The sequence below is a fragment of the Gavialis gangeticus genome, unplaced genomic scaffold (assembly GCF_001723915.1).
Source record: "Gavialis gangeticus isolate Ggan-Ray unplaced genomic scaffold, GavGan_comp1, whole genome shotgun sequence".
NCBI classification, from domain to species: Eukaryota; Metazoa; Chordata; order Crocodylia; family Gavialidae; genus Gavialis; species Gavialis gangeticus.
This window is the reverse complement of record NW_017728996.1, coordinates 182,462-193,855: the sequence shown is the minus strand read 5'-3', so window position 1 is coordinate 193,855 and position 11,394 is coordinate 182,462. Positions and strand designations below refer to the sequence as shown.

The following is an 11,394-nucleotide window of genomic DNA, read 5'->3' as shown; positions in this document are numbered from 1 at the left end:
CCTCCTGCCCACCCATCAGCTGCTCTGGCACCATGTGGTTCCCAGCTACATTGTTGGGACCACAGGACTCAGCAGGAACCAGCCTGGCCCGGGCCCCACAATTCTCGGCTGACTCCATGTGGTACTGCGGATGGTTGGGCACCAGTCAAGGGGCGGGGCTACCCATGCACCCCTCAATGGCTTGCCAAAATTTGGTAAGCAGCCCTCCAGCTGAAGTAATTGCCTGCCCCTGGTCTAAAGGGTCCACAAAAGATGACTGATCAATTGAACGTATATGAATATCCACACTTAAGTTTCAGAGGTGTCCGCACCTCCATTCCAAATTTCCAAAGGGATGCGCACCTGCATGTGAAATTTTTTAGGGGTCTGCAGATGATAAAAAGTTGAAAACCACTGCATCAACTGCAAGTTACTGGCCTTAGTACACTGGTAGCTGGGTGAAATTTTTTGACGTGTGTGTTATGTAAGATGCCAACATCGATGATTTAGTGCTCTCTTTGTACCTTAAAATTCATGAATCTACAGGGATGGAAAACTGAAAGGCAAGTCGCAGGCATCCAAATTAACTTTTCCTCCCACTTTTGTGTGTAACATGAGCAGGCATGTGTTCTGTTGCGCAGGGGTCAGCATTGTATGCTGTAACCTGCCGTTTACATTCAAAAAAGAATATACGTTGGCATGTTTTTGGATTTTGTGAAAGTTCTCCAAACAGTTCCAGCTCTCCCGACCAGTCAGCCATGCCATGCACAGACACCTGGCCACCCAGAGGAGCTGGCACGGCAGCAAGGATTGTAGCAGTAGGCTCACTGGGAGACAAGTGGGGTGAAAGGAGAAAGGATGGGGGCTGAAAGGGAGTGAAGCTGGGGGTGCTAAGGCTTTGGGAAAGAAAATAATTGAGTAGTACTGTGCAAACCTGGACAGGTCTTTTCAGAGACTTGGACCTGGGTAGCCTTTGGGGTGATGGCTGTGCTGAGACACTTCCTGTTCACCTGCATCAGGAAGACACCGACACACGCAGTGCTTTACAGTTTCTGTCACCTGGGGTATAGGGGACTGAGGGGGAGTCTGTCCAGTCCCAGTGTATTTTTGCAGAGGCTCTTGTTCTGTGAGCACAGGCAGCAGCAAGATGCACCCTGAACCTACAGGGTTGTAAGAGCATTAAATGTTTTGTTACAACCAAAAAAGCAGCCTGTGTAGTCATCACGCCGTGTGCAGTCACAACTACCATGTTAGCCTGCTAACGCTGGGACTTCCCAAACAGGCTCCATGTCCTGGAATGTCACAGTGGGAGCTGCTGTGTCCCGAGTGCCAGTGTGTCAGGCTACACGTGCTGCTGCTTGGTGCTGCACTCCACTTGTGCTGCCCCTTCTCCCACCAGTCCAGACAGAACTGTCTTCCTTGGGGTCCCTGCATGTCTCCATCCACCCTGGCCAATTTCTTGGTGCACTGCGCAGCGTTTGTATGAGGAGCCAAAGTGAGGGAGGGTCCTGCAGCAGGAACATGGGAGCTGAGCAGGAAAGCAGAGGGAACAACTTTGTGCGAGGAAGATACAGCTGGCAAAGGGCCCATGGGGGACAAAGGAGAGAAAGAGGAGAGTTGCTGGGAGCATTCAGGGCTCATCAGAGTCCAGAATCCATTCCTGTACTGTATGCATGGCCAGCCGGTCTGTTCTGACTCTTACCATGTGTTTGTTGTAGATTTTCTACCCAGAAACTACAGACATCTATGATCGCAAAAACATGCCGCGCTGCATCTACTGCATCCACGCGCTCAGGTAACGCACAGTGCTCAGGAATACTCGGGAAACTAGGAACGAAGATTGTGTGAACATCTAAAAGCTGAGAGGATGTGCGTGTACTCTGAATAGGGAACTGATGGCATTAATACACTCTGGGGCTGAAGGAGAGTCTTAATGCCACAAGTAATGCTGACTGTAAACTGACAGTCATTGCTGTGTCCAACAATCAGTGCCCTAAGCATTTGGGAGCTGGAGGTAGCAAGTACATGCTGAGATCCTAAGGCACTGGAATCTGCCAGCTGTGAGCCACTTATCCCAGGAAGCACGTGCACGTGGGTGCATACTAGTGAAGGTGCAGGCGTAGGAGGCATGCACTGTACTCCGAATCCTGGAGTACTCAGCATAGCGTGTCCCATCCCATGGAAGAATGCATTTGTTCCTGGCACAGCACAGATGGCATCACATTATGTAGCAACCTGACCTTAATGAGAATTAGGGTCTACTTAACTCGCGGTGAGACGAAACCATTTTTTGCTGTTTGGTTGAGGCATGAAGAGCTGATTTTTGCGGGCTTTTCCCAGTGGCCCCGCCCTTTAACTGCTGATTGATGGAGAGGAGTGTACTGTATAATTTAATAGCATATTCTGCAGAAAGTAAGTGCATCGTATAGTTTATCATGTTATAAATCTAAATATTAAATTTAAATCAACATTTAAATATATTATAAATATAAATGTATATACAATATAAATCGTAACATCTTCATAATTTATTATTATGTGTAGCGTTCTACAAAAAGCTTAGAAATACTAGTTAATGCTAACCTTAATAGAAACGTTTTAACTTCACTGATTGGCACCTTCTCTTAGTCTATTAGCAGACAGTAACTCTCAGTCAAGTGATCTATGGCCACAGTTTCCATGAAAACCGCAAAACCACAAATAAAGTAGACTTCTAATGATAAATGCTTGCAAGGATCAGATTGCAAGCAGAGTGTAAGCCCTCTCTTGGACAGATTTTACCTCCTTTATTTTTCACTGCCATCACTTACCAGAGGGGTATCAAACCCATCTGGCCCTGCAGGGCCAGTGTGCAGGCTGGACCAGACCCACAGACCAACCTGCACCTTTCAGCTCTAGTTCTGGAGTGGCCAGAGTGGGTGCCACGTGCAACCCGATCCTGTTCCAGCTGCTGCAGGGCTGCACTGCATGGCCCTGGAGCTGCTGCTGCCACTGCTGGGCTGCGCCAAATGCTGGAGCTGCCTCTGCATGCAGCCTGGCACCAGGGTGGCACGTGGTCATTCTGGGGCTGTGCTGCATGCAGGAGCTGCTCTACTGCTCTGGGATGTGAGCAGGTGCAGCACTTTGTGAGGTGTGCAGGGCCACCTGGCACACTCCGCATGCTGCCTGGGGGCCAGGTAATACAGCTGCGCAGGCCGGACCTGGCCCATGGGCCGTATCTTTGACACCACGACCTACCAGATGCATGCAGGGTGGCTGGCTTTTGTTTTCACTTTGGTAGCACCTACAGAATTTGTCATGCCAGTGAAGGGAGAATATCCTGGGTGAGAATATGCATGCCCTGCTGTCTCCCAAGAGGTGTATCTGCATTTATAATAGTTCTGGATTTTCACTGGTGTTAACTGTCTGATCTGTATCTGGGGCTCCTGCATGAGAGACACAAGGAGAAGAGATTACACTGTTATTTTCAGCTGCTAAACTATGCCTTTCACACTGTTCGGGCTTGTTTTTTCAGCTTCAGCAGGTCAAGAGTGGGGTGTGTCAGGTCTCTTGTATGCAGCATGTGTATTTTTAGGATGAATTAATAGGGGGCTTTGTAAAAAGCCAAGGAAAGTTTTAATCCTGCACAGGCTGAGAGGGGGCAATATCTTAACTCTTGAGAGCTCTAGAAAGGTGCATCTGACTGTGCTGTTCTCTTAATTCCAGGGCCTCATTAATTTGTTGTTGTGGGAGATTCTTTTACTGCCACTGTGTGCTCCAGAGAGCTGGAGTGGGGCATTGCACTGAATTTATTCCTTCCTGGTGCCAGTTTGGATTCAGGTGTTCAGCCTGATTGTTGAAGGAAGCGTACATGGCCTCATGTCAAGAGGACTCCTTGTGCAGACGGTCCTGTGTAGAAGAGCTCAGAGCTGACTGCATGTGGGTCTCCATCTGCAGCATGTTCAGTTCCGGTTCTCAAGAAGGAGCTTGTTCTCCTTCTCTCTGATCTTTTGCCAGGGAGAAATCTGAACAGGAAAATCCAGACAGATTGCAAATAGCTGAGCGCCAATAGAAATGTCAGGCTGATCTGAAATCACGTTATCAGTTGTTAGTGCTGAACCTGCTCTAAGCCCAGACAGCAATGCGCATGATGCTTGAGGGTAGGGGTCAGATCGAGTTATGCGGTGGCCCAGTGTGGTGCTTTGTTGCATATCTTCCTGTGACTGGTGTGAGCGAGATTTCTGACATTCAGTGGTGAAGCTCCTCCTTATTGGCAACCTCGTGATAGCTGCTCAGTTACTCGGTGTGCTTTGGCTCCATTGGCAGGAGTCCAGGTCTCGTCTCAGCCCTGCCCTCTTTCCTAGTCATGTGTAAATCCGGATCCAGGGATTTGGTGTGTGCCGGATTTTTGCTGAGATGTGAATAATGGACAAACAATTGCTTTCCATGAGTAAAAGAGAAATGAGATTTTTTGCACCACAGTCCCTTCGCTTTTTGTATCTGTATTTCAGGAAAATAAAATGAGGTGCCCTAGGAAGTAGATTGCAGACAAATAAAAAAAAAAAAAGAGCTTAAAATAAGGTCTGTCAAACAATTTAAAAATGTGATCGTGATTAGTTGCACAATTTAAAAAATTATTTGCAATTAATCGCACAGCTAAAAACTCAAAATTATGCATAGAAAAACTCAAAATTATGCAGGTACTTTGTATGGTTTGGGGCAGGGGATGTACAGGCGGAATTTGTGAAGGTGTGGGCAGCTGCGGGTGTGTGTGTGGGGCTTGGAGACCAGGGAGGGGGGTCCCCACATGCCCTGGCAGGATGCAGGGTACGGTGGATCAGGAGAGAGGGGCAGCAGCAGGGCTGGATGGGGGCTGTGTCTTGGGAGTGAGGGGCGCACACACACATACACATGCACGCACGCACACCGTTCAGCAGGTAAGTCTGTGGAGGAGGAGGGATGGGGGAGGAAGGGAAGAGGTGGCAGGCAGCAGATTGAGGCCCCCATGGTGAGGGAGGGAGTGGGGCAGGGGCAGGTGCTGGGGTGAATGGGACCCTGAGGCCAGGGCAGGTTGTGAGATGGAGCCGCGGGTGACTCGTCTGAGGCAAAGGGGGCACAGCTCCCTGCCACTGCACACACCCCTGCAGGGGGCATGGGGGGGGGGGGCATGTGCCCCCTGGACTTGTGCACAGGGTGGAGGCAGGCTGGAGGCTGGGGCCCTGCACCCTGCTGTCTTTGTTCCGGGAGCCACGTGCAGGCCGCACCACACTCCCTTCCTGCCTGGTGGCAAGAGGCACAACATGGCATCATGCGGCTCCCAGAGCAAAAGCAGAAGGGTGCAGAACCCCAGCCCACAGCAAGCAGACCACCTCTGCCCTGTGCACAGATCCGGGGGGCACATGTCCCCATGCCTCCCCCAGGGGTGTACACAGCAGCAGGGAGCACCTGACAACCCCCCCACTCCCTCTGCACCCCTAGATGAACTGCCCGCAGCTCCATCCCACAAACCACCCTGGCCCCGAGCCCCATTCACTCCAGCACCTGCCCCCGCCCCACTCCCTTCCTCACCGTGGGGGCCTCGATCTGCACCCCGCTGCCCCTTCCTCTCCACAGTCTTACTGGCACAGCACTGCTCTATACACAGCATGCAGGCTGTGGCTGCTCATGTGTCTCTGTGCATGCCCTTCCCCCCAACACTGCAGCTGCCCAGAGCCTGCACCCAGGCTGCCATGCGGTTCTCTGAGCTGCCACCGCTGCCCTGGAGGCGGCAAAGTGAAGCCTTGACGCAGGCTCCAAAACCACGTGTGTGATTAACCCATTAAAAAAAATTAACAGAGGAACCAATTAATACGTTAATTGCACGCGTTAACTGCAGTTAATTGACAGCCTTACTTAGAATAGTGAAGGCAGAGTGTGTTGGGATAATAAAGATACATTTCTATTTAAAAATGCTTTTCAGGTACATCTTGGCTTTTTTGAATATTCACTTTTTGGGCTGGATTTTTCACCTACAGTTTCTGTCCAAGGTGGTCTGTTGCAAAGAGCTGTTTAAGAATAAATAATGAAAAAGGACACTTTCATTTATTTAGAAAAAAGTACAGCCTTCTTTGAACAGCTGTATTGTCTCATTTTTTGGTAAACATCTGGAGGTTTAGCACAACAGCAATATCCAAGTTAGACTTTGGGGGGGGAAAGGGGGGGCACTGGGAGTCCAGTGAAAACTAGTCTAGATGCTACCAAGTAATAAAGACTTGCTTCAGACTTTGCCTTTGCATGTTAATTTTTAGCACCCAGTAAGGCAGTTTTACTGCAGATGTTCACTGTTCTAATGACACAGTGCTTCTGTGTGAACGATTAAAAAAGTTGAGTGGAAACTGAAGTATGGCCTGTGTGCACTGCTCTGTGAAGGCTGGTCTAGAAGAGGCTTTGAACTGAAGGAGCTTTCTCACTGTATTCTAAAATAAGCATCGCATAAGATGGGAAGCATTGCACTGAGCACTGTAACGTGTGCCCAGTGAAAGGGCTATTCAGGATCTCTTGCCTCAGTGCTCGTCTTATCCTAGGTACTGATGATATTTCTGTGTTGTATGTTTCTTTTATTAAACCAAAGATTAGGAAATTGGAAACAAGTTTTAAAGAATAAAGTTTTACAGGTGATGCTCTGAAATCAGGACACAATAATTTGCGTGTGTCTGGTCTGTGAATGTATTGCATCTTATTTGTGTGTCCAGGTGCTGCTTTACCTGCAGGATCACTATACAGGTCAGCAGGCATGCAGTGAATGAGGCAGGGTCCCAGCAAAAAGAACAGTATGCAGTCATTTATTTCAAGACTGTATCTCTGAGCAAACCCCTGGACAGCAGTCCTCTGCATTTATGGCAACTACGAGTGTAAAACGTGTATCTGTCCACCGCCTGAGCTTTTTATTCTTCTCCTTCAGACATGTATGTGGTGCTCCTGTCCCAATTTCTGAACACATGCTTCTGCCATCTCCCACCCCTGGGTGCATACACCCCACTACTCCAGAAGATACAGTGCCTGTTTGGGCCGGTGTCCCAGGTGGGGTGTTCAGGTTGGGTCTCTTTGTTGAGTGCACAGGCACCAAATAGATTCAGATCAGGCAGATGAACAGCTGGCATTGCTGCAGGGTAAGCGACCAAATATTTCTACTTGGAGATAGTGATGGGGGTGAGAGAGGGAGGGGAGATTAGGCAGAGGGAACTGGCAGTAGTAGGCATGGTTTGTATGTTTTTTTTTTTTTAACTTGAGGTGGCTGCATTGTGTGCTTTTGACTGTAAGCAAGGGCTAGCTGGTTTTGTGTGCTAACCAGATACTCAGATGTACAACCAGATGTCTTGTGGCCAAGGGGAACTTTAAATCCAGAGGTCCCAAGCCACATGGCTTGAGCAAAGGATCTTTCTATTTTCAGGTGTAATTTTTATGCATGAGGGAACAGATTGTCATCACAGTTGTTTAAATCTCCCTTTTCAATCTGGAAGTCTTTCCATTTAGCTGAATTTTTCCCTGTATCTATCTTCCTTAATTTATGTTTGAACAGCATTAGAGCCCCAAAGAGCTAAGTGGTACTAATTATCCTTATGTCCTCTTTCCTAGTTTGTACCTGTTTAAACTGGGACTGGCTCCTCAGATTCAGGACTTGTACGGGAAGGTGGATTTCACAGGTATGGTGCCTGCTTGCTTTTCCAGGATTTCAGCATGTGTGAGTTTGGATGTTTCTTGTGCTAGATGATGCTTTACATCCTCAATGAAAGGGGACTACCTCTGAAAAGCAGCCAAGACTTGCATTTTATTTGTGTCGAGTGAGTGAGGGATTTGAGATCTTCTAGAGCAGTGCTTCTCAAACTATCTGATGTGGTGGACCGGCAATGTTTTTTCCAGTGGGCCAGGGACCGGTGCCCACTAGAGCCGGTGGGAGCAACTGCATGTAACAGCGCTACACAAATGCACGCCTGGCTGTTTCTTTCTCTTTCCTCACCTCGCACGATGTGACGTCACCTGCAGTGTTGGAACGTACGAACTGTGGCGCTATGACATACTCGTGTTATGCTTCTGAAAATATATTTCTTTCTTTCCTGGCAACTCGCTGCAGACCGGTGACGGGTGGCTCATGGACCGGCACCGGTCCATGGACCACCACTTTGAGAAGCACTGTTCTAGAGGAAGTTTTATTCTGAATGTTTTGAATCATTGGTGCAGTTAGCAGTAGCATTTCTCCACCCTTTTTCCATCCTCTTTCCTTACATTTAGGTTTTTTTGTTTGTAGCACCAACCGCAGAAGTATGCAAATATTAACATGCTGCTGCTGGTACACTTTCTCAGTCCTGTTGGTAGCCACCTTTTGAGGTGTACAAGGCTCACACAATCATCTTCAAACTATTGCACTGAACTCTTGATATAGTTTAGTGAGCCAGTCTTCTGTGGTTTCTTCTTTTGGAGTGACTGGAACATATATGGGAAAACTTAAGGGAAAATACAAATTCTCACCAGCATTCATTTAGACTCTCCCCGGTTTGTGGCATAGAATATTTGTGAAAGAGCAACTTGCAACTTATTGTAGTGGTTTTACATAGGGGAATAAATATCATTGTTCATTCTGAATGTGCTGCCTACATTACTTTCATTCCTTTACATTTCAGAGGAAGAGATCAGTAACATGCGGCTTGAGCTGGACAAATACGGAATTCAGATGCCTGCCTTCAGCAAGATTGGAGGAATTCTAGCTAATGAACTCTCTGTGGACGAAGCAGCATGTAAGTGGAAGTGGAATTTAATTCTCTGTGAGAAGCTGAATTGCCAGATTAGATAGCAGTTACGTGTTGCATTGCTGGGGCTGATGTTCCTTATCAATTATGCTCACGCAGTCTGTGAATGGAGCATTCTTTGTTAGAAAATATGAATTTGATTAATATCAAAGTACAATATTATGAAATAAGACTCTACATTTGCCAAAAATTTGAAGCCTGACCAGAATCCCAGGTATATGCTGATCATTCTTGTCTTTATACCAAAGCTCAGCTGCTCTTTTCTTTCCCAGTGACAACCTTAATTGGTTGCAGACAGAGCAGTCATCTTTGTGGCTAACAAAGAAGCTGTGATTTGTTTTTTTTTTTAGTGCATGCTGCTGTGATTGCCATTAATGAAGCAGTAGACCACCAAGTCCCGGCTGATACACTTACGGCAATGAAAAATCCTAATGCCATGCTGGTGAATCTCAGTGATCTCCTGGCACCCACTTACCAAGACACACTGTACCGGGCAAAGCAGGACAAGATGGAGAATGCTAAAAACCGGGTAAAATGAATTCTTTAAACTATGAATTTGTGTTCATCGTATTGGATTCATCGTCCATCAGAAGAAATTATCAGTGAATAACAGCCTATTATTCTGTCATTTTTTAAAGACCCTAGGTCAGATTGATCTCTGATCTCTGGTGAAATTCTGTTGTGGCCCTCAGAGATAAATTTTGACCCATTAGAACATAGAAAAAGACTGACATTGACCTTGATCTATAGCTAACTTACCTTATACCTGGAGACACCTGAGGGTGTGAGATGTGAAAATGGAGGAAATGTCTTATTTTAATTATGAAAAAAAAACTATTCTCTAGTTTCATAGGATTTCTTTGACAATCATTTCCCTTTTTAGACAGATTTAGGGAGACAAAATCTCCCTACCACAAAGCCTGCGTCTACTTCTAAAACTCCATCTGTGGGGTAGACTGGTGATTGATTAGTAAATCTCATACTCAAAGTGCACTTGACCTGTGAGTGAACCGTCTGTTCCATGCTATCAAAAGCTTGCGTGGAAATATGCTGTTTAGTAAATGAAGCTATGTAGAGAATTCTACTTGTCCTGGAATATCGGGAGCATTTATTTGGTTTAGAACATCTGCATTGTTTGAGAACAGTGTCTAATGCATAACTGGAACTGTGTGTTTGAATTCCTGCTGTGTACTATAAAATGAAATGCCACAAGCTTATGTAAGTGCATATCCTTTTGTAGAGCTCAAGGAAGCACACTATGTGGGTGTACCTATAGTTCACTTTCAAGACACGCTTTTAGTTGCACACGAGGCATTGACCTATTATGTCATCTGTGAGGACACACTGCGAGCATAGTTAGGTTTGCTTCACCTTCTGTTAGGGCAGGGGTGTCAAACTTATCCAGCCCTGCAGGTTGGGTGAGTGGCACAGAGCCAGTCCATGGGCTGGATTTGGCCCTGAACTCCCCCGTCCTGTCCCCCAGCATATCTAATCTGGAGGCTGCTTCAATGGGTCATGTGGCACAAATTCCAGAGCTGCCAGAACAGGTGCCATGTGCTGGAGCAGCAGCAGGGCTGCATGTGATTTTGGCCCCAGCCAGACTGTGCCACACATGGTACCTGCCCCAGCAGCTGTGAGACGCGTCACACAGCACCAGCTCCAGCTGGACTAGGACCCAGTGGAACCAGTGAGCACCGTGGAACCAGTGAGCACCATGTGTGGCACAAGTCCCAAATCAGCTACACAGGGTACCGTGTGAGTGTGCATCCCAGAGCAGGTGCCACATGGGGTGAAGTCCAGCTAGGGTGGCCACAGTGTGCATTGGGGTTGTTTCTCCAGCCAGACTGTGCAACAAATGGCAGCCCTGGGATACAAGCTGTGCAGACAACCAACAGATCAGGTGTGCTGGGGGAGAGGTGGAGAACTGTGAGCCGGAACTGGCCTGCTGATCAGCCCTGTGCCATGGGCATGCATTGTGCCCCATGTGGGTCTCCCTTCTATCTTAGGGAGATATACAGAGTTTGTGAGTGGTGCATTGCAAAGTCTGCTGTAGAGTTGTGCTGATAGGGTTTTTTCCCCCTCCCCGTGACTTTCAGATTGCCTCTGAAAATTCAGAGAGAGAGAGAGATGTGTACGAAGAGCTGCTGACTCAAGCTGAGATTCAGGGCAATATCAACAAAGTGAACAGTAAGTTTTCCAGTGACTGGGTAACCCTAGTAATCAAAATGGACTTCTACTCCCCCTTCCATCTTTTCTCTTTGGACAGAGTGAGGTTACAGTCCTTGCTGTATGTGTTAATTAACCATGTTTTGCAATATCCCAAATCCCTTCCCTCCCTGCTTATGAAATAAAGTATCCCCACTAAACTTGCTACCTTAACTAATACATGTTTTCATCTGATAGCTGAAGTCCTCCTGGGTTAACTGACTTTTGGAGTGTCCAGTTCACACTCTGTATCTGGGCTTCCAAGAGATTAGTGTTGAGGAAAATATACCTTCATGGGCTATTTTGTATAAACTGATGATTACCATGTTTAGCTTTTCCCTCAGTCCCTACTTTGCTCTTTCTCTAGCACATACGGCTCTATCAAAGATCGATCTGGCTTTGGAACAGGGAGATGCAGTAGCATTATATGAAACTTTAACATCACCAT

At 47.2% G+C, this 11,394-nt stretch overlaps 1 protein-coding gene across 1 annotated transcript in view; it reads left to right on the top strand.

Moving 5' to 3' along the window:
- The window catches only part of IQGAP1 (IQ motif containing GTPase activating protein 1), a 279,633-nt gene that overhangs the window by 86,051 nt on the left and 182,188 nt on the right, over positions 1-11,394 (top strand). The window contains exons 6-11 of the mRNA XM_019503860.1: positions 1,698-1,774; positions 7,573-7,640; positions 8,616-8,729; positions 9,092-9,270; positions 10,838-10,928; positions 11,314-11,386. Of these exons, the coding sequence (XP_019359405.1) occupies positions 1,698-1,774; positions 7,573-7,640; positions 8,616-8,729; positions 9,092-9,270; positions 10,838-10,928; positions 11,314-11,386 (602 nt within the window). The remainder of the gene's footprint in view (positions 1-1,697; positions 1,775-7,572; positions 7,641-8,615; positions 8,730-9,091; positions 9,271-10,837; positions 10,929-11,313; positions 11,387-11,394) is intronic.